General features: G+C 47.9%; 1 protein-coding gene across 1 annotated transcript in view; it reads right to left on the bottom strand.

The window, feature by feature from the left end:
• Positions 1 to 7,238: 7,238 nt before the first annotated feature.
• LOC119383124 (ankyrin repeat and sterile alpha motif domain-containing protein 1B) overlaps positions 7,239 to 23,691 on the bottom strand; it is a 108,614-nt gene continuing 92,161 nt past the window's right edge. The window contains exons 10-17 of the mRNA XM_037651131.2: positions 20,488 to 20,624; positions 19,785 to 19,992; positions 19,076 to 19,194; positions 18,307 to 18,669; positions 16,489 to 16,686; positions 15,404 to 15,562; positions 15,160 to 15,297; positions 7,239 to 11,176 (exon numbers count right to left, since the gene is read on the bottom strand). Of these exons, the coding sequence (XP_037507059.1) occupies positions 11,012 to 11,176; positions 15,160 to 15,297; positions 15,404 to 15,562; positions 16,489 to 16,686; positions 18,307 to 18,669; positions 19,076 to 19,194; positions 19,785 to 19,992; positions 20,488 to 20,624 (1,487 nt within the window). The 3' untranslated portion in view covers positions 7,239 to 11,011. The remainder of the gene's footprint in view (positions 11,177 to 15,159; positions 15,298 to 15,403; positions 15,563 to 16,488; positions 16,687 to 18,306; positions 18,670 to 19,075; positions 19,195 to 19,784; positions 19,993 to 20,487; positions 20,625 to 23,691) is intronic.

Below are 23,691 nucleotides of genomic sequence, written 5' to 3'. Positions count from 1 at the left end.
TTCCGAAACTTCTTTTGCTTCTTCCCTGCGCTTTGCCATTACGCCACCCAGGCTGGCGTCGGCGGTAGCAGCATGCAGCCAGCGCCGCGCTGGAGAGCAGCGCAGCGGGCGCCATGGCGGCGGCGGCGGCGGCTGCCCTGCCCGTTACATCTCTTCCCTCGAGAGTGACGGCTCTGATTGGTCGGCGGCCCCAAATCGCCTGGGGAGCCTCTCGGGTCGTTCCGCCCACGATGCGAACATCCGCAGCGTGCTCGAGCGTGCGCGAGTGCGTGTGTGTGCGCGCGCGCAGGACGAAACCCGCCTTTTCCCGCGCGCTTCTCCTTCGCCCGCCGCTTCCTTTCTTTCCCGAAAGCGGACGGGATCCGGAGAGGCGTGGTACGGCCTCGGGCCGTGCGTTTCCGCAGCCGCCATCGCCGTACGCCGACGCAGGCTGGAACTATACTGTGTAGTCTGCTTCGACGAAAGCTGCGTAGGTGTATGGGCCGCCGCCAGGCCTCCCGTGCGTCTGAAAACCTTCGAAGCGACGGTTGTGAAGAAAAGGCACAACGAAATTGGGGAGTGGGGAAAAGGGGGTGATTGCACAGTTGCCGGGGAAACGCAGAGACGCCGATGCTCTGAAGACGTCCGCGCCTGGCCGCCTTACCGGAACGTTTAGATGCGTGCAGTGCTGTCCTAAGCTAGTAAATCGGGGAAAGTGCCCATACAACACGGTTGCAAGAAATTGCACTAGATAGCAATATCCTTCCTGTACTGACTTTTCCCAATCATTTCCTCGTTATTCCTCAGCAGTGCGTCATGTTCCTCTGGGATCCTTGATGTGTGAATAAATGAATATACTGCTTACGATACCTTACCAGGAAAGGCAAACATTCGATATCATACGCCGCGATTAAAATAAACTAGTGTACGCAATACACGACAGGCACTTCGCAGGTCTAGAAAACATTGCATAGGTGAAGTCTGTACGCTGATAAAAATAGGTAAAAGTCTATCCAGGACTTCTAGGAGACAAGGAAGAGGAGCAGTTGACGGCATAAGACGGGTAGCTAGCCAGCGTCAACCTGCACGTACGTAAGTGCGTGTAAAGGCAGGGAGGCATGGATAGAGGAGTTTCAAGAGTGGCTCCTACGAAGCAGAACTATTATGCATCGACACAGTGGCAACTCAAACACACGGTAGCAACGACGATCGTCAGTTTAGTCAGTGCTGCACGGAACTATTGAAGCGCGTCGCCACGCTTACGATCGTTCGCGACACTACAAGCGTATACACCTCTCAGTGCAGCTCTTCAGCGTTGAACCGGGCATCTTGACCTGTCATGAAATGACAAAGCGAGAAAAAGGGCCGCAAACAACGTTCCACATGTTGGCACGGCCTCGGGTTCGTTTATAACGGGACTCTGCTTTCGCTCTCTCTCTCCAGGTGCAGTGAGTATAGTGCACCTCTTTCAAAGCGCGCGGCTCCTTTTTAGAAGCCATTTTATTTCCTACCGGTGAGTCATCGTGGCATTCAATGTAAAGGAGCTTTTCGTTGCCGAGCCAACGAAGGATTGTGTAGGCTATATAAAGTTCACTTTCGCTTGGCACGCGTCTTTCTTTTCGTGGAGTTGTTCGCTTCGCCGCGAGGCTTCTGTATCTGCCGAAGCACGCCATTAAAAAGAACGGGTTGTTTTCTGGGGAGTGTTTATCGACACCTTCAATGTCCCATTGCGAAGCTTCAAAGGCTGCTTTCACCTGAATTGATTAAAAAAAAAAGGGAAGCCTAACAAAAGCAGAGAAGGTAACTGGACTTTGTAAGCTCTACCTTATTACATTAAATAAAAGAAAATAGAAAAATAAAGAGGAGACAAGATTTAAGATCAATCATGTGCACTATACTATAGACAGTTAAGGTGCAGCGCCCCCACAGACACGCGCTAAAGCCTGTCCCCTTCAGTTGTAGTGCTGTTGAGCTCGTGTGGCTTTGGGTTCTCAAAAGGCGAGCTGAACGAGCTTGTGTACCGCAGGCAAATAATGCAGTCATGAGCTGGTTCGCTGCGGGTAAAGCTGACTGATTTTTTATGCTTGCTGGATAGCGTGACAACACTGAGAAGGCAGCAAAACGCCATGCCCCAACAAGCCTTCCGTAATGAACAGCACTCGGCGGGGCTTACTGAAATTACCGCATATGCTAAGCGCTCACCGATAGTTCCCTACCTTTCATAAGTGTCCCTAGAGAATACATGCACAGCATTTTCATGAGTAGGCTGTATTATTAGCCTTCTTAAGCTGACTCTTCACTGTTCCCCTTTTCCTTTCCCTCATGCCTTCGGTCATGCTCCTTTTCACCGACAAGCGTTATACAGTGACACAAACACACACACACAAACACACACACGCACACACATACACTTCTTTACCTCAAGTTTTCATTGCACATGTTGTTCTGTGCGACCGAGACGTTGACGACTCCCGTTGACGACTGCCTTCTCTGCACTGCACAGAACTCGCCCTTCCGTATCCACAACACTGTCTTCACAGCATTGCACAATGCAATGTGGTGAAGACAAAGTTGTAGCGGAAGAGTGTGTTGCGGAATTGTTTGCCCGCAACGCAAACGCACACACACACACGCACGCACACACCATGTTTATGAACAGATGAATCAAATAGCAGTAGCAAGGCATCGGTTATGCTCGAGCTAAACAGATGACGCATAGCTGCTCGAAAGATGGTGCACAGAGTCTATTCGCGCTAATTAGCGCAGAGGACAGCGTACGAATGCGAACATCTGCAGTAAAGGTATACAGCGCGCAAAAATGAAAGTTGTTAAACTGATTCGGAACCTTCGCCCGAGATAGCATAGGAACATTTTTGACAATTCAAAGTAATATGTCTACATTAGGCATCAGTGAGGTGAACGCTAATCGTCTACGCAGTGTTGAAACGGATAATTGAGGGCTTTAAATCCCAAGCCGCCATATTGCTACAGAACAGTTGTCAATATTAGTTGACACCCACACACACACAAACACAGAAGGACACAAAGAAAACAGGGATGGAGCAGGGTCCCTTACGCATTCACCTAAGATGACTGGAAGGCGAAAGCCATCATTGTTTTCTTCTCCGCCCGCCGAAAGCTTTCCGCACCTAACGTGGTTTTGGACTGCCTCCGTGATCGGCCCACGTTTGACCAAGTGATGATGTCATGTGATGAAATCATCATGTGCAGTGATGATGACGTCATGATGACGTCACAAATGTTTGCGATCTGTGACGTCATAATGACGTTATCACGTGATTTTTGGCATCACTCGTGTTGACGCCGCCGACGCGGACGCCGGTCAATTTTCGCGTTTTATGAGGCATCTTAAGGCTTTAGCCTTAATGATTAAAGACAGGAAGTCACTACTAAACAGGAACAAGCTTATAAAATGAAAAAGAGGAGGACGACGAAGTGACAGTCCCACGTGGCCTGTTCATGCTGTGCAGAACTACGTCGTGCATGTAAACGTGATTAAGATGCACGCCGTAAAGGTCTACTTCGGATTTATATTAAGGCAAAAACCTTACATGGCTAATGAGTAGAAAACTTCGGTGGCGTGAACACCCATGACACCAAAGGACAGGTGGGCGATCCCGGAGGAACACCAAGTGAGGTGACGAAAGCTCAAGAGGGGGAGGAGGAGATTGCAGAAAGGCCTTTTACGCTTTGCAGCATTTTGTTCTTGTTCGTGGTGTTGTTCTGCGTGGGTACATGCAGGCTATCCTTGAAAAATCGCAATCAATTCCCGCACGTTATCCTTGTAGTGGCGCGAGCTCCGAGTCCCACCCTCGTTTTTCTTCCAAGCACTTCCGGTTTTCCGGATATTCAGAAAAAGTCTTGCACATTATCACCGTCTCACAGTATTTCGAGAAGTCTACGAGTATAGGCAATAATTTTCATTGCGTCTCAAAGGCTTGACTGCGGCGGACTGCTTGCTGGTCAGGAACAAACGACCACGCTATATCAACCGCCCTGCGACATCAGCTGCGACGCAAACAAGCACGCATGTCCCTGTACTAAACACGCCGACAGGCGATAGGTGCTTTAAATATTGCGTATGCTTGCTGTAAATGTGGGTGCGAGAGTAGATTAATCTGTTTTAAACTACGCGCCATTGAGTTGCCCTCCTAGGATGACAATGAGATCACTCTTACCGTGAGAACAGACTTGGTAAGCCGTTTACAGATGCAAAGTCCGGGCAGCAGCTTGTGCACAAGCTCACCGAAACGCCGCAGACCGAGGGCGACAGGGGCTACGCGGGTATAGGTGAATATCTGAAGGACTATACGTTCCACTCCGAATACGGTACAGAAGGGCGCCGTCAGTTATAAGTGCACTATACGGTTACGGGGCAACTGTTATCACGCGCGCGGCGGCCGAACATTATGGTGACGCAGCATTTTTTTATGGCACCCGTAGCCTGCCTGCGTCACTTCGGTGCATGTACCATACGGTTCGACCGCTGCCCGTGTATGATGTTTTCCGTCCCTGTAGTGCGGTTAAAGCGAAGGAATGCCTCATTGCGGTCAATTCCTTTCCATTTTTTACTGCCAGAGTGACCCTTCGAGAAAATTCGTGACGCCACACTTCGTACCGGCGCTGTAAATTCGACGCAAAAATTGAAAAGAAACGTCAAGGTCCAGCCCTCACATTACAAATCCGAATAAATATTCGTGATCAATAGCAATCTGTGATAGTCTTCGTTTTTGTTTTCCTTAAACGAATGTGTCAAAGTTTCTTACAACCTTTTTTTTTTTTTTACCAACAGTAAGCTCACATCAGAAATAATCTCGCTTAAAGGGCCCCTCACCAGGCCACATAGCAAATTTTAGTTAGACGCTGGAAGTTGTTGTGTGCCGAATGAAGAGCAGTATGCCGCAAGAATTTTTCAAATCGGTTCATTACGAGCTGAGAAAAACAATAATTTGTAGCGGCGCGAAACCATGATGCGAGGAGGCGAGTTTCAAACCCTTGCCACTCGCCCCGTGTAGCCTTAGCAAGCCAAATCCCTTCGCTGCCCTCTTCACTTGACAAATGCGCATGAACACGTCATGCGCATGCATGGTCACGTGCGCATGACGTACCCGAGCCAGCCTGAGCACGCGAGCGGCGTTGCACGGCCGCTACCATTTTACAGCGAAAGCTGTTATGAGATCATTTCACCGGCAGTTTTTGGTGCCGTAGTTGTCCGCCGCCGCCGCCGCCGCCGCCGCCGGTGTCCGTAACCAGTATCGCTCGAAATAAGAAAAAAAACTAAATAAGAAAAAAATTCCACGATGGAACGAGGTTCGAACCTGGGCCCTCTGCGTGGGAGCCCAGTATTCAACCTCTGAGCCATGCCGGTGCTTGAAACTGCTTTGTAAAAAGGTCCTATACAGGCTTCATGTCGGGAAGGAACCACATTAGCATATGCAATATAGCGTGGTAAAAGAGTAGAATAAGCACCAAGCGTCGCACAACGCGAATTCTGTAACCAGGCGTCACACAATGCGAATTGCGCAACGAGTAGGTTGTTGAATGCTTCCAACCCATTACAAAGAGCTCTTCCATAATTCTTCATCGTCATCACGCACAGCATCAACAAAGTGCGCATAATGCCTTACATGCGTTTAGCAGGTACCACGGCTGTCTAGAATGACGAAAAATGGCACAGTGCCTACTGCCCTACTTCTCAAAAATTACAATGATTTATAGCGTAGTGGGTTCCTCACAAGTGCACTTCTGTTGGTTGCCAAGGAAGCCCATAAGGCTCCCATGATCCATTTCCTCAGGGTCTCAATAAAGTCAATTCTCTCTCTCTCTCTCTCTCGTTCTACGTTTCTCTGGTTAAAGTGTGTTATAAAGCGTGGTGGGACAGTTAAATAACGACCGGGCGTCACACAATATGCATTACGTAACTAGTGGGTCGTTTAAAGCTTCCAACCCATTACAAAGGGCGCAACCATAATTATTCATCGTCATCAACCGCCGCATCAACAAACTGCACATAATCGCTTACATATGGTACTTCGCTTCTCCGCAGAACAACGAAAGTGTCGTGCTGGGTGCTTCCCAACTTCCCAAAAATTACGCTTTGTTGCGTAGTGCGTACGTTGCTAATGTACCTGTATTAGTAGCCACAGGAGAGCTTATAACAGGCTCTAGAAATGCCGCTCTTCCAGCTTTCGCTGTGACTGTGCTGCGCTTTCCGCGCAGGCCTGGAGTTTTTTTTTTTTTTTATGTAGCGGCCGTGGGCGTTTTGTCGGCGTTCTCTGTGGTGTACTGCCTGTTTCTGCGGGACGGGCATGAAAGTTGAGACATTTGTACGGGCACGAGAGTGGCGGTATCATGAGCCGGTGCAGCATTAACGTTTACTTGGACGCGGTAGAATAAATGAGCATAATGAGTGCTCGAACGCGCCAGACAGGCACGTAGGCAAGGGGGGGGGGGGGCCCGGGCCCCCCCCGAAATTCGTCCATCCTTTTATATTCCCGGGCAACTTTTTTTTCTTTTTGCCATGAAAAGACTTTCTTTCGAATAATTAGGCCTTGGGCCCCCCCCCCGAAAAAAAATCCTGGCTACGTGCCTGGCGCCAGAACATTACTTTCGTTTCCAGGGCTGGCGTCTGCTCGATGCGCTAACCTCGGGGACACGAACGCATGGGAAAGGGAGGCACATTAGCCCCGCATCTCGCTTCAATTCACGAAAAAAAAAAAAATGAAAAAGACGCACACATTTCCTTTGTGTGTCTCATTATTTCTCTCAAATTTTATTAATCTATTCAAGCAACAAACTGCACAAACTAGACTGTCGTGTCAAATAATTATCGCAGTGTCACGTGCTACTGTTGGCGACGTCAGAGCACATTCGTCTACGTAGAAGAGCGACGTCACAGCACTACCATCTACGTAGGGCCATTTTCTCATGTATACGTGATCCCCTCGTTCTCTAAAGCACGCGCCCGCAAGAGGAAGGGCAAGCAGCGTTCACCTTGAAATTTGACCCATTTCCGCGGCGCGTAGCGTTGCAAATTTTGGCAGACGTGATCGTGAACGCCCAGCGTACGCACTGCGCTCGTTAGCTCAGAATTGTCAAACATGGTGAGGGGCCCTTTAAAGTATGAGCTGCGAATTTAAGGCTTCTTACAGCACTTGTTAATATCATCCATTATACTAAATTTAACACTTTCTTTTATTGCGCATACGAGACGGAAGAAGCACACACACACTCGCCGCTCAGCTGTTCAACTTCACAATTCACGTGTCACTTTATTCGTACAGTATACAAGTCTTAAAAAAAAAAAAATGACGCTATACATCACAATGCGCCAGTCCCATTGCAGCGCGCGCAAGTAGAGTTTCTTAATATGTATAATATATATATACTTTATATGTGTATGTATGTATATAGAATATGTATAAGTAGAATATCGTACACGTCGAGTAGCGACCACGTCGCCTTGTCTTTGAAACATCGAGGGGGACAAAAAAAAATCTTAACGCCGCGGGCGCCAACGGCTGACTAGGGGTGGCCGCAGATATTCTGTGAACGCCATGTATAAACATTTGTTTCACTGTGAAAATGGCGCACGGGGCTCCAATTCGGCATGTCTCCCCTAACACCGGCCCAAACCCAGCCCACGAAGAACTATACAAAGCCCGCAAAGCGGGAGAAAGGGGGTGTGTTCCTTTCTTAAGAGAACAACCTTACGTCGTTTGTTCGTCACCGGTATATAAAACCGGCGCGGCCTATTTAGTATAATCCCAAATTCAGACTAAATTATCTCAAACATCCTTCGAAACTTTAAACACTGCGGCTATAGCTTTGCACAATGAAAACAACGGAAATCTCATTTCTTCGTCGATCGATAAAAGCTGTACACCTAAAAATGACCTAAACCAGCCACGATTACACGGACTTCACTACAGGTATGCTTCCGACAAACTTTCATCCATCGTTGGCGCTGTCGGACAGGCGAGATAGCTATGCAATGACGTACCATTAATGACGTCACCGGTTCTCGACGCGTTTTTACGTGGATTACTCGTAACAGACCAGAGAGACGATGCTGCCCAGTGCGCACATAACTCGGGTGACCTTTGTGCCCGATTTGCGTAATAAACTCTAACTGATTAATCGATGGTTGAGCTAATGCGCAGGCCCGCTGATAACTTAGTGGCTGACCAGAACTACGGTTCCATACTTCCCACATCCGCTCGCCTGACATGTATATTCGTTCAACGCATTACAAAGTTCATTACATTAACGTTCAATGCATTACAAAGTTTCATCTAAACCAGCCTCGACTGCTTCGCAGGCCGGCTTTCAGTGTTACGCTAGCTGTCACGCACCATGAAGTTCAAAAAGCCGTTGCGAGAGCAACGATCACTCGCAGTATATAGAAACTCGCTTTATCGTTTACATAATCTTCCCGTCTTTTGACAGCTAAGAAATTCGGTAAAATGTATTGTATACAAACTTCTACTGCGCGACACAAATGACTTATAGCTCGAACGTAACGCGCCTCTGTGTTAAGACAACGCGGTCGTCGTGGAGGCCTTGACGTGTTATTCAGGCATAAAAAGAGGGTACACTTCAGCGGATATGAAAGAACACCGATGGCATCGTAAAGCTAGCTGCAACTTGGCACTGTTCTCGCGAGCACCAGTCCTTTCCCAATACACCTTTATACGAAGTGCGCGCAAGTCAGGCTTGGCTGTGTAAACACCAGCACGTTTTGGGGACAACAGAAAAGAAAAAAAAAACAAAGACCAGGCTTTAACGTGATTAGTACAGCGCTAAACCGTCAGTACACACCGTTACAGTAGCCCCCATGCATGAATGCCGTGGATGGAGCACCAACAGCGTGCTGTGCGCAAATAAACAGTAAACGATGATCGCGTGGCACCAGGCGGCGTTGAAGGCGCCTCTACAAAGCGACCGGTTAGCGCGGCACACCTCCGCTAGGGGACAGCTGGGCGCCATATTTGAGCTCGGGCGCCTCCAACAACGACACAGCACTAACGTCTGAAAACAAACAAAAAGAAAAAAAAAACGGCAAAGAGACACCAGTGACCATTGACGCTTCGCATACACAACCTGCTTTAAAAATACATCACAGATTCGCTGAAGCACGAAATAGAGCGTCACCGCTTCAAGCTCTCACCTAATCACTACATAAATATAAGCGCTTTCACGTATAAACATCTGGCCCGACACTGCTCAGCGGAGACTTCGTTTGTATTTAGCAAAACTGCGAGCTGGATTTGGGCCGACCGACATCGAGCGGCAGCATATGCTACCATTTTTTACTTGGCAAAACGGCCTCGGAAAACGCCAATATTTTTCTGTCTGCGCCATAATGTGCAAAGCTAGATTTCATTTTTCCCGCGCATGTGAACGCTTGTGATGGTCCGAGAAAGCACTCCCGCGTACAGGGGAGAAGCGAAATACCGGAATAAACGTCCGCAAGAATGCGCAGCTGTTTTCAACAAATATACAACCAATTGTTCCAATTATCTTTACATTGCGTGAAATGCTCGCACAAGATTAACGTCAGGGAAACGGTAAAAACGTACCGCGAGTCATTGTATGAAGAAACCGTTTCTTCCCGTTGGCAATCTGCCGCACATACTGGCGCCTATAGGCAAATCGGAGCAGCGTTGACCGGGAATTAAGACGAACTAGGCGCTTCTTGCTCAATAAGTGCGACTGCGAAATCAAGGGTTGAGTCAAGTAGTTTTCTGTCGACTCCCACTCATCCCGAGGAGCGCATGCCAAGAATGCATTTGTATTGTCGCTCCGGCGTTCGCCGTATTTCCTGATGGACCGCATCGCTTACCCTAGGTACAACGGAGAGTGCTCTACACAGACCGCAAGAGCTATAGCATATACTAAAGCAGTATACAGTTGACAGGTCCCTTGGAATGAGCCGCTGCCGTTCCAGCAGCTGTTTTCTAGAAAGTCCAAGTCATCGCCACCAACAGTCCAGACAGTGTTTCTGCGGATCTGCGCGCGTTCCAGTTACATTTAAGAAAAAAAGAAGAAGACGGTAGATGATTTCTCTTCCACCAACGAAGTTCAGCAAGTTTTCATGTCGCCGGAATTCGTCGTAGCCATGGCATATAGCCCGATGCCACGACTCCCGGCAAAGCTGCCACGCAATTTTCCCCATTTGCTTTCTCTCTCTTTTTTTTTTTTTTTTTTTTTTTGTCGAGCCGCTCGGTCCTACACTTCGTATCGAAAGCAGAACGTAGTCCACAAACCGGCGGTGCCACTGCCAAGATCGCGTGACGGCGGCAGCCTGCACACTGAAGGCGTTCGCAGATAGAGAACCGGTGTTCCACACCTATATGCCAACCACGCAGGACTGGTTCCGGTGACACAGCAGGCCGAATAAGAAGACCCAACGGTACGCAAACATGGCGTCATCTCTCGTCATTGTCAGCGCCTAGGAACAAAAAACCGATCACTAAATCTTTACACAGACAACCGACACTCCGCTTCTGCGTAGTCTGTCCGTCGCGACAACTGTAACAAAAACTCGAAATCCATCACCGGTGTGAGCATCTCCTCCAGCAGCGTTGAGGAAGGGCTCTCCACTGCCCACTAAGTCGACGTCACTGACTCTTCGAAGCACAACACGGCGTCAGTCCATCCATCCACCTAAGGAATGACCTCGTGACTGATAAGGGGCGGGGCTCCTTTGATGCATCCACTAGAGAGACGGCGTGTGAATGCGAGGCTCACACTAATCCGCGGTTTTCGTTTCTTTTACAAGCGAGCCGGCTGCTGCGATCACACAGAAGAGGGGTCTCGTCTTCATCCCTTGGTCGGTGGTAAACGCCCTGTCGGGCGTCCGAAAGTGCGGCGGTGTGGGAACAAGACGACGCGGCCGCGAACCTCGACGAACGTGTCGATATAAGGTGCAACGATGGCGTTACGATGACGTGTGACTGCAGCGTCTGGGGTGAGGTTCTGTTCCAGCTCAGAACCTCGTTGACAATTGTCATGTCCGGTGGGAGTTGGTCTGCGGTAACCGCTGGCACGACAACGTGTCCTGGTGGCCGCCGCCCGACGCTGCTGTGCCGTTGCCACTCTGACCGCGCAGGACGAGCTGGTAGGCCACCTCGAACGCCTGGCCCAGCGTCAGGATGATCTCCGTGGCCAGCTCCTGCGAGGGAGAGAATAAGAAAAGGAGGGGGGGGGGCGGTGAAACGTCAATGCGAGGGAGATAAACGCGTCATCATCGGGACAGTTTAAATGGTCATGAACTTGGTGAGATAACACATCGTGCGGATGGCAGACACTATTACGGACAGCTCAGCCAAATCTTGCAGTAGTGCGCGTTTAGAAGTTTAGAAGCGGAGCACGAAGTTGCCATTTTCTCAGATGCCTTTTTTCATACAGAGGCTTGTATTGACTCTCTTCGGAGCTGCCGGCGCCTGCTGTTTGACGTCACACAACCGATAGCATGCTATTGGTCCATAGCCAATATAAATCGAGAGCCATGTTTGGATCAGATGGGCTCCTTGCCACGGGGTGCCGCAATGCTCCACAGTCTGCTAACATTGCACAGTAGCCACACCCGCGCATATAGGAATCGCAACGGGAGAGAGCAATCGCATTTTATCACGCGCGTTCAAGATCATGATGCGCGCTGACGTGACCTCTTTCCCCCGTGCCATTCATCCCTCTGTAGCTTCCAACGCGCTCGTCGGGACGCGAGAAGAGTGAAAGCGCTTAAGGCAATTGACGCACCCCTGTGACTTCGCTCGGTTTTGACGGATTCGAGAAATTTTTGCGACAGTCATTCCATGAATAAACTCCGTTACTAAGGTCCAGGACCGTAGCCAAGGGCGGGGGGGGGGGGGGCGTGGCTAGGGGCCCGCTCCCCCCCCCCCGCCGATATTTGATGGTGGGGGGGGGGGGTGTTTCAACGAAAATAAATAATCAAAATGGGTGATTTTCTCAAATAGGCAAGGCCTTCAACCACGACTCGTCTCCGGTGATAACATTGTCGAGAAAATTTGGATCGTCACGAACACAATCAAAAAGTTATCGACAAATGATACGACGCCTTTGTTTTTGTTTATCGCTTAACACTTTTGGCACCAATTTTGCACAAACTTTTTTCAATCCAAAGTTTTCGGTCAAAATTTCGTGCGCAAAAGCTTTTGGCAAGTTTAACTGCTCTGCTATCATCCGCACACTATCTGCGGTCAGAGCTCAAAGGATTTCGAATTTTCACTAAGCTCTCATCACTTTTTGAAGGGCGTCCTGGCCGTTGCTCATCTTCAACTTTCTCTCTTCCCTCCCGAAACAATTTGTGCCACTCAAAAACGGTTGATCGATCTATGTCATCACTCCCACAGGCAGTCTTGATCATATAATGGGTTTCACGCGCAGTTTTACCCAGTTTGAAGCAAAACTTCACCGCGTAACGCTGCTGCAACAAACGATTCGTTGTGGAGATGACAAGGCACCCTGAAAGGGGTTCACCTTAAACTCCGTGGAGGCTTGGAGACGACTGGCGAGTGGCGCGCTGGTAGCAGCTAAGTCCTCACCCTCACCCCCCCCCCCCCCCCCCACCCAAAGAACGCGGCAACATCCCCCTCATTTAGCACGTTGTGGCGGGAAAAAAAAACAACAGTCCTGCTGCTTTCCGGACAAACCCATGCCTTGTAGACATGACGTCAGTCGCTGTCTTTATTTGAAAAAAAAAATTGTATATATATATATATGCTTTCCCGCACACAGTAGAGAGAACACGCTAGGATATCACTTGCGAACATTGTCCTCGTGGAAAAAAATGCTCGCGGCTGACGTTTGGTGCTAGACTTCCACATGCGACGCACGCGCTTAGATTTGTCGCCTATGCCAGTGGCCGTTCAACACAGGACCCTCCGTGGCAGCTGCGCAGGTAAGGTGTCGCAATAGTGCCTTTAGGCACTACTGTGTGGCGCGGTTAAGCTCGAGGACGCGGGTTCGACTCCCGAACACGGCGGACTCATATCAAAGGGGGGCGAAATGCGAGAATACCCGCAATAATAATAATTGTTGGGGTTTCGCGTCCCAAAACCACGGTATGTTAAGAGAGAGGCCTTAGTGGAGGGCTCCGGAACTTTCCACCACCTAAGGACAAGGACCTCGTGCACTTAGATGTAGATGCACGTTAAAGAACACCGTGTAGTCCAAATTATTCCGGAGTCCCACACTACAACGTGCCTCGTGATCATATCGCTGTTTTCGCGCATGAAAGTTCAGAAATTACTGCTACATCTTTCAATGCCCTCGAGGGGATGGGGTTATCTCGTCCAATTCTTCATAGCTTATCGGAAACACAAAATGCAATGACAAATTTGAAACCTGAGCTTTCATTCTTTTTTTTCTCGCCGCTTAACGTTCACGCCCACCAATTTTTTTTCTCAATCAATGCGCTATTAAATGTCTATCCACACGAATATTTGAAGGCAGAAAAAAAAAAAAAGAAAACTATCCATTCACGCCCTTGGCTCTCCCGATATAGATGGAATTTCTAATCTTAGGAAGCGATCTCGGAGTGCAGCCCTTCCAACGACGCCAATGACCGCCATCCAGAGTCGCATCGCTGAGGCCGGCTCCTTTCGTACCAAACGAGCTGGCAAACGACCGGAACATTTGCTCCCCCACACGCATGCAAGAAAAAAAAGAGAGAGAGAAAGCTATAAAAAAACAGCGTCTCCGGCAAAAAAAAAAAAAAAAAGTCATGCCAAAGAAAAAAATATCGCAATGGTGCGGGATATAAATCAGTTTTTATAGTTGCCCCAACTTCCTCCAGAGGGCGCCACCGGTCCCATTCGCGACACGAAATTGCCACCGATTCGCGACGGAAGTTTCGATTCGAAGTTTTCGGAGCGCTTTCGGAGCTGCCGAGGCGCATCGAATGGCCGTTGGATAATAATCTAGCGTTCCTTCTACCTTCAGATATTTACTGTATAGTGTCTTTGTATATTGCCGGTTCATGATGATGATAACTTTCTATTTACGACACACGGCAAACCTCGACCATAACAGTTCTGTAAAATTAATTACAACATGTTCTTAAATAAAAGCTACTTTCGCTTCCTACTGCACCCTGACGTCACGACACGCTAGGAGCTTTCTCATCACGAGCTCGCGCAAGATATCGTGACGTTTGCGCGGCCGCTCCGCTCCGCGGTTTCGCTGGTGACGCACAAGCGGCCATTTCGTAAGTTTTTGGTACCTGACGTCATCACAACCAGCCATACTGGAGCGTGAAGTCACCAGAATTGACACTGTAGCCTGAGGTCACGCTAGCTTCGATGTCCGTAGGTGCGCCATGCGAAAACTGACTTTCATGTCAACGTAAAATATCTTAGCATTTCCTGAGCTTCACACTAGCTCAGAGCTGCCTCTGCATACAGGGGATCTGTATGGCTCAGTAATGTCAGCTTAAAAAATTTGCTGTCATTACCCCATTAAAGTACAGAACGAAGTTACATGCAGAAAACAGCAGTAACTAGTCCTAAGTTAGGACAATAAACACAACAATCATGTCTAAATTCAAAGAGTACTGCTCTGACATAACAAACAAGTCACTGTTGTCAAGGGCAGAGCTTTCTCTGAAGCAATGGAAATCGATTGAACATGATCTATAGAGGCACTGCCAGAGCTCTACAAGTGTTGCGGAATTATAGGTGATGTTATTGGTACCCACAAGAGTTACCCTTGTCCCACAATATTTATCACTACACTCTGTATTATATTTCAGACGCACTGCACAAGAATCTGCAATAGCTGTAATAGATGCGTGCTCAAACAAGTTTCGTTCCACGTATTACGCAGAACGTTTGTTTCGTATCTGCACTGGCTTCCTACAGAATGACTACAACAGGTATTACGGCTGTCAACCTAACGTTGCAGCAAATCATGTTTTCAATTCGAATATTGTACAAGAAATAAACGGGGCTTTCAGAAGCAGTCCTTAGGTCAGCACTTAAAAAAAAAATTCCGAGCTGAAAGTGGGAATTATAGTGATGCAAAGAGAGACCTACGTATCATGCAAAAGGATGATCAGAATGAAACAAAGCATATAACATGCTTAGTTCCAATGCTGCGGGGGCATAAAATCATGTCAGCATGTCAAACACTCACCATTGTCTGAGCACAGAAGACGTGACAGTAGTGATGGTTCGTTTGGTGCTCTTTTGTGATGTAGGCGAAGTGAGTCAGGTCCTCGGCATCTTGGCAGGCACAGTGGATATTCCGAATCTCATGTTCACACACAGGGCGCTACCAAACAAACAAAAAGAACAATACACAAGTCAATCTTCGCTCACGACGTTCAAGTACCTATATTTAGTGGCACTTCCCGGCACAGGAACGAATCCCCTCTCACCTTGGTGACAGCGTCGACAAACTTGACTCCACGGTGTGACACTGACAACAGCACACAGGGCACTTTGCCCATCTTGCGTGTCGATGTCTTGAGCTTGTGGATTGATTGCCGCGTCGATTCTGTCCCCTGCAGTTCCTTCACAAGCGTCGAGCCGAGGTACTGCAAAGTCATTGCAAGCCAGCAATGATACCTCAGTGATTTACTATTTCAATAGCAACTAGTTAATGAGCACAGCCCATTAAAAGCTTAAATAATAATGTTAGATGCTTCCTTAGGTGTGGCGGGTTTTGCACACGTAAAGTGAAGTAGTGACAGATTTCCATTAGTAATACAACAGCCATGTTCCTTATGAAAATTTGGCTATCTTGTTATTTTTGTAATAACTATGAAGATTTCGAAATAACACTGAGTTCACTATTAACTCCTCATATTTCAAGTTAAGAAGCATGATTTAGTCATGTGGCTTAGGGGTAGATAAAATTAAAGACCATTCTGCTACATATCACTGAAGAAATGAACTACAAACTCGAAACATGCAGTTAACATGTGCATTTGCAAATTCATGCAGCCCGCCAAAAATTACAAATTGAAGTTGCCCCTTCACAAGGTTTCAAGATTAAAGCATGATTACATGAACAAAAATTAGAATTACTAAATGCAAAAACTGAGTACAAAAGAAAACTATGGGCCTGATCCAATAATGAGCCTGTTACACAAATTTATGGTGCTAGAATTTATTACTGTAATCAATGATCCTTTTTCTAAAATGGGTACTTGCGTAAGTGAAAAAACATACTGTCACATGCACAGGCAGCATTCTTGAATGCCGAGTTTCACAAGATTTTACGTGAGTGGCACATCAACATCTCCGTGTGACAGCGTTTCAGACACGGTGCCAGGACGGCATGCATGGCACAGTGTGAAAAGAACCATCACATGAAGATGTTGCCACATCTAGTGACGAGTCATTCGAAAGTTTGTAAATGTGACTGTAACCCAGAATGCAAGCCAGACGCAATTCCCCTTTTCCATTTTTCATCTCAAGAGTACCGCAAGTTAACGTAATAATGAAAGAAGCCTCCTACATGCGCAGTGTATTCACAGGAGCCTTTGATGAGCATTTCTGGGTCGTGCCTCCACTGGGCAGCTGCCGTGCTGGCGGTACTATGCGAAGCAGGAGATCGACCGGGATCGCTCATCAGCTGCGTTGGCGGCCGAATGCGAAGACTAGTTGGTGCCAGCCTGTCGTCATCTTCAACTCCAAGCTCCCGAAGGCCCATGTTCTGCACATAGATTATCAATGTAGCAGTCAGAGTCTTAGTATTTGATGTCGAATGGAACTAGCACTTTCATGAGCACCAAAATAAAGATACGTGATACTACACTGCGACAATCTTCTCCTGGAAACAGTGAAATATTGGCATGACACAGGCACTGCTGTTTAGTGACAAAATGTTGAAATGAGAATTTTGAAATGAATTTTGTTTAATAGTAATAAACCTTTTTCAGCAAGTTAAACGAAAGAAAAGTTTTGAATATTCTGCCTGTATGCAGTGCCAAAGGCCACAAGAGAAAACTTGCTTAGAGGTGCCGGGCCCACAAATTATAAGCAGTTAGATCATAGACAATAAGTTAAACACTGAGTTGAACGGGCCATTTATGCAGCTTCTTCATGAACTGCATGCATTTAACAATAATCTGTGTAGCACACCAAGGCATTATCGAAGGAAAAAACAAAACATAAAATAGACAGAGCTCAAGGTTAAATGGGACATTGCACCCTGAAAACATTTTTTAAAAATTCTTTATTGATTTAAATGAAACTCACTGGCTTTATGTATATTTGTGTGCTAATTTCAAATATGTAATTATTTTCCTAGTACAATATATAGTTTTTAAAATATCATTAATTTCATGTGCCATTTTGGGAGCCACAGCTTACCTAAACTGAGAGTTACAAAATAAATAGGCACCTCAGAATAACCTGGAATGAGTAGAGAATGCAAGAAAACAAGAATGAATGTTCTACGCCCATTTAGGCCAAAGTTGTAGTGTGCTGAATATTTGTGACTGAAATCCCAGCTTGACGCAGACTCGCTTGCGAATGTTCAACATACCAGAAGTTCTGTTCAAATGGGTTTAGAACATCCAATTTTATTTTCTCGCATTCAGCACTGATTTCAGGTCATTCTGATGTGCTTATTTAATTTGTAGCTCTCTCAGTTTAGGGAAACTATGGCTCCCGAAAAGCGTGTTAAATGTGTGATATTTTAAAAACTACATATAATTATACTAGAAAAATAATTGCATATTTGAAATTTGCACACAAATATACATAAATTCAGCAAGTTTCATCTGAATCGATGAAGAATTAAAAAAAAATTCAGGACCTATTTCCCCCCTTTACCTATGACACAACGAGGTTAGACAATTTTCATGTTAGCAATTTGTAATGTTCGTCAGACTGCTACATGTCCACAGTAATTTTAAGAAGCTCAATAATGATTCAGAACCATGACAAAGATACAAATCTAGGTTCGAGCATTGTATCTATATCGCTGTACTTGTGCATTGTCTTAGACTGTTTGATTCATTTCTATTTCAGTAATAAATTACCAGCTTGAATGCACCAAAACATAACTAATCTTAATTGGTTCTAGTTGTGTCTTGGGCCATTCCAAATGGTCATTGTTGAAGCGCACTGTTGAAGCGCATGTACAATGTACTCAGCCTGACCACAAAAGCCTTTTTTTAAGATTGCGGTGCCATGCTGAGTTGCAGTTCTCTTTTGACTCACTAAAATGAAAAAAACGTGGCAATAACTAGACAAAGCTGTCTGAGGAACGTGTTTTAGCATAAGGAAATTTCATACTTAAAGAAAGAAATAAACTGAAACAACTCACCAATTTAGAAAGACCAAGGTCCAGCTCATCAAGGTCAGCATAGCTGTTGTTTGCCCGTTCACCTAAGGATGCGAGTATTCGTTTCTGGTGTCCCAGTTTGCTAATTTCTAACACAGTGTTCAGTTCGAGTTCCCAAATTTGGCGGCAGCGGTCGAGAGAGCCAAGCCCATTGTCCCGGAAACGTTGTGCGTAGCAGCCAAGACCAATGGAGTCTAGCCAGGCGTCCAAGCCCGGATCAGATCCAGGCTCTAGCCGAGGAACTGGTGGAAGCTTCTGTGCCGCCGACTCTACCATAAGCTTCCGGTGCTCGGCATTGGACACACCCATGTCGAGAAGGTCTTGGTCTTCGACAAGCCCACCTCCCTGAAGGCATATAAAAAAATTGAAAAGCTTTCTTCTCTACTTTAAACCGCCTTGAAGAATACAAAACTCACTGGAGATATACAGTAAAACCCTGTAACAAAGGCACTTAAAACTTTAGTTGTAAGTCAGCTCTTGTGTACTGCTCTAATATTTATGCCAGTAATACTTATTCACTCTCTCTATTTAGATATGCATAACTAGAGTCAGTTGTGTTGCAATTACATAACTGTAGTTACAATTGACACCGTTTCGACAAAGGTTGCTTACATTAAGAAAGGTGCGCTTTCATTAAAATTTGTACATTCATTTCACTAGCAAAATGCAGTAAGCAGTCACAGATTAAGCATTACTGACACTACAGCCTTGTTGAATATGGTGCTCTTCCACTGAATAAAAGGCTTCTCACCAGAAACCGAACATCATCATATCCGTTCACCAGAAGCAAGTTGGCATACTCTGGAAGCCCGAGGTCTTGGAGCCAGTGTTCAATGCTTTCAGGGCATGATGATGTAGATCCGTTTGTTTCTAAATGTGAGAGATGAAAAACATGTTTGTGGAATTTGGCCACTTAGGATTTATAGCGTAACCGCTCGTACAGACATGTTCAAAAGTACGCGGATCATACCTTTCACCTCTCCCCCGCCCCTCCCACCCTCCAATTGTTTGACAACTATGACTTCACAAAGATAATTTCGAATAGGGTGAAAGAAACGCTTGACTTCGATGAAACCAGAGAGCTAGCTGCAGGGGCGTAGCCAGAAATTTTTTTGGGGGTGGGTTCAACCATACTTTATGTATGTTCGTGCATGCGTTTGTATGTGTGCCTGTATATTACGCAAGCAAAACTGAAAAATTTCGGGGGGGTTTGAACCCCCCAACCCCCCCTGGCTAGCTGGATTTCTGGAAGGGGTGCTCTACAATAGAACACAGCCATGTGGTCGATCAGGTAATCGACTGGTGACTTGGAACTGATGAATTTACTGCAATGTATTCAAAGCAGGGTCTGCACTGTAGCGTTCAGTTTCAGCTTACAAGCCAAGGCAACTTTTTTTTCTCTACACATTTTAGATCCCAGGTCCATATTGTTGCATTAGAATATCATTACAAGCACTTGCCTGATTTCTTCTTGTGCTGCCTTGTAAGCGTGCGGGCAAACTCCTCTTCAATGTCTCTGGCAAAAATGGACTCCCTCGCGATGCCACTCCCAAATGATGCCATGATGTCTGCAATCTCTGCCCATTCGGCATTCTCGTCAAAGGGGCTTGCTGTGTGCTCTTGTTGCCTCGGCGTCTCTTCCGCTGCCTCACCATCTTTCTGCGGCGTCTGAAACAAGATTAAATGACTTGAAGCGATAGCAGTTTGAACAAAATACAATGTTTTAGGATTGGAGCAATCAAAATGAAAGATGGTGGAAATTCGTAACATTGCCGTTAATTATAAGCAGAATAAGTTCATGCAAGACTACCTCCAGTTACCGCAGCATGACTGACTGTGCCTTCATATGGCATGGAAAGTCACTCTAAACAATGTTTATTACGTATGTAATTTATATCGTATGAGCCAAGCATCAGTGCCATTTTCGACGAAAGCCCTGAACATTGAGATTATTCTATCAATTTAGACTACTTCGGGCAGCATGTGAAGCTTCTCAACGATATGATTATGAAGCTCGCTGTAGTGAGGAATCTCTGGATTAACCTTGATGACCTCGTGTTCACTCCTTAACGTGAATTTTAATCTAAATTAAGTACATAAAGTATATCAAAGCCTATCTACTGCACTACATCTGTGGAAGGCTTAGCAGCACCGCCAACTTACAGGAGTGATGTCTAATGGAGGTCCCCGCTTGCGTGGTGGCGGCGCCGGCTTGGGGCCTGGCCGAGGTCGTCCAGGCTCGGTCGCCGCCGGGGCTGTTGGCTGGGGTTCGTCCGTCTTGCTGGAACCCCGGCACAAGCCTGCATATATACAAAGCAAGAAAGGGTCAAGCTTACCTTGATTTCACCCAAATAAATGTTTTGTGCACGAAGAAGCACTATCTAGCCTTAAAAAGAAACAGCTCTGGCCACTTGCACTGTGGTTTAGAAGGAAAGAGATATTAATGCCACCACTGAGGTGTCACCCAATTCACACAGGATGCATGTACACAGGTCAGCATGAAAATTAATATATTGCTGCTACAATAGACAAAAGTCTATTCATTCTGCAATTTATAAAATATGAAAGTAATGTGAACGGTCCTCCGGACCACTTGACTTTCTGGCTTCCCGTAGAAACCTGCCTCAAGGACTTTTTATGCCAACCAAAAATGAAACGACTTGCGACTTAATCAAACGCTATGGCACTACTTACTGGCTGTGACATGCAGGTATTATATTCTGTTCAGGTCAGAAACTAGTCGGAGGCTCGATTTGCCTCCATGGGCGCAGGTGCGCAAGGGTTGTGCCTAATTCCGAACCGCGCACACTACATTTGCCTTACAGGAAAAGAAACCGACAGAAAAGGCGTAACGAGTTACCAGTCATGTCAGCTGGCGCCGGCATCTGGCTGCGCTCGAACACAGTTCACACACGAGTGAAGCGCGAGCCTAAACTCGAATCCTCAATTACAAAACGCGAAGACAAGCACGCTTCACAGGCCGCGCACGGCACGCGCGTTCCTCACGATTTGGCCGCGCTGCTGCTGCCCAGCCTAATGCACCAAACAGGGCCGCATTTAGCCTCGCGCACGGCGCGCTGTCCTCGGGGCACTGCACTGCTGCGACCATATTAGCACAAAGACAAACAACATGAGCGGGGACGGAGCGGCATCGCCCCAGCGGGCGCCGCAGCTCACGACGACGGGCGAAACACGAGAACACAATCACCCCTGCCGATTGTCACCGCCCTGAAACTACTTCGGGCTACAGCTCCGACACGAAGGTACACGCACGCACAATCACGCATCCACACACACACACACAACACAACGCGCGCCCGTTGGGGGGAAGGTCAAGAGATGCTCCTCGTTGCAGGGCCTCCGACCAAAAAAGAAGAACGGCCTCCCTGTGAACTTGCCATCAAGCGGGGCGACGGTCACTTGCTGCGGACACTAGCGGCCCTCGCTTAGTGGCCCCGGAGGCCAACGCTAATTACGGGACTCGTTAGCCGGCCCGTGCGAGACACCGGAGGCCCCGCAAATGAACCGGGACGATTCGGCGACACCGCCGGGCGGGCTCCTTCGATGATGCGGGCCGTTAGGCCTCCGGTCGGCCGAAAGCGTGCTCTGCGAGCGTAGTATAAATCGGGGGCGAGGAGGGGCGGTCACCACGCATCGGCGGTGGCGGTCTCCGTACCCCAGCGCTGGAACACCATGCCGACGTCGTCGAAGGTGAACAGGTACACGGGCGGTTCCTCCGTGGCGGCCGGTCGCTGTCCCAGGCAGGCACTCCCGCGCAGAAGAAATGGATGCAGCCGCAACAAACTCCGCGGCGCGCCGAAGGAATGGGCGCGTCGACGGCGCGGAAAGCGGCCGTTTGCGGCGGTGACACGACGCTCCCTCGGAAGCGGCGGTGAACTGCGGCGGCGGCGGCCGAGCGACAAGCAGCAGCAGCAGCCAAGTCAGCTGCAGCAGCAGTGGATGACGCTACTTCCCGTGAGAAGCCAGCAGCGGCTCTTTCACGCACACATACACAACACACGCACGCAGTACGCCTGGCAGGACGGTTGCCAAGGTCGCCGTGACGGCCGTCCGAGGAGGCCTGTGTCGTCAGCGAGCGAGCGGCCAAGCAGGCTGCTTTTCTTGCTCCCTCCTCGCTTCTTGTGAACGGCTCCCTTCCCCGTAACCCTCCTCGCAGGAGCAGCAGCTGCTGCACCAGCTAGCAGCAACGGCGGCGGCGGAGAACGCACCGGAAGCGGCCCCCACCAGGCTGCTGCCGCCGCCGTGGAAGCCAGCAGCAGCAGCAGCAGCAGCAGCAGCAGCAGAGTGACATCGTCGCGAAGGCAACCCGCTGTAGGCGCGGATAGAGGGCCAATGGTGCATCGCGGAGAAGCTAGGTTTTATCGGAGAGCGTTCTAGCACGTTTACTTACAGGGAAGAAAAAAGAAAAGCAAGACAGCACGAGCAATGTTGGTACCTCTCACTACTGTACGCAAATATGCATCGATACCACAGCCCACTCTTCCACTGTAATATGTACCAACCATCCACAGCTCCCAATTATAGTGCTACAGCAGACTAACTACGAGGGGCGTTCAATAAAGATTTCCCCTGACCCACTTCCTGTGGACGGAGAGCAACGAAACTTTGCAGATTTATTAGTCCTTCTCTACATAGGTGCCACCCAGGGACACACACTTCCCCCATCTTTTTATGCAACTGTAAACACCTCGCTTGTAGAAGTCGACAGGTTGCTGCAAAATCTATGTTGTAACTTCAGAAATCAGAGTCATCATCTGGAAAATGCTTGCTCTTCAAATATGACTTCAATGTTGGAACGAGGTGGAAGTCCGACGGTGCGAGGTCGGGTGAATAAGGGGAATGCGGTAGAATTTCAAAGCCGCAGGAGCGTGCTTCCGTCTGGGCAACATGTGAGTTGTGAACTGGGGTATTGTCTCGCAGAAGGCGGACGCCTTTGGTGAGCATGCCACGTCGCTTGTTTTTGATGGTCTCTCGCAATTTCCGCAGCAGTGAAGCATAGTATGCCCCAGTAATTGTGGCAGCCTTTGCTAGGAAATCCATCAAGACTACTCCGTGCTGGTACCAAAAGACTGTGAGCATGACCTTGCGCGCCGAGGGCTGGGTGCGTGCCTTCTTTGGAGGCGGTGAGTCCAAGTGCTTCAATTGCATCGACTGGACTTTAGTCTCCGGATCATAGTGATGGACCCAGCATTCATCCTGTGTAATCAGTCTGTTGAAAAATTCCAGCTGGTTTCCATGGCACATGGTCAAAAGAGCCTGGGAGCAATCGACTCGTTCCTGCTTTTGGAAAGGTGTGAGCAGCCGGCGAACCCAGCGATCGGATACCTTACGCATATGAAGATGGTT

The sequence above is a fragment of the Rhipicephalus sanguineus genome, chromosome 2 (assembly GCF_013339695.2).
Source record: "Rhipicephalus sanguineus isolate Rsan-2018 chromosome 2, BIME_Rsan_1.4, whole genome shotgun sequence".
In the NCBI taxonomy this organism is placed as follows: domain Eukaryota; kingdom Metazoa; phylum Arthropoda; class Arachnida; order Ixodida; family Ixodidae; genus Rhipicephalus; species Rhipicephalus sanguineus.
The sequence above is the reverse complement of the archived record's forward strand: the minus strand, read 5'-3'. Positions and strand labels throughout refer to the sequence as shown.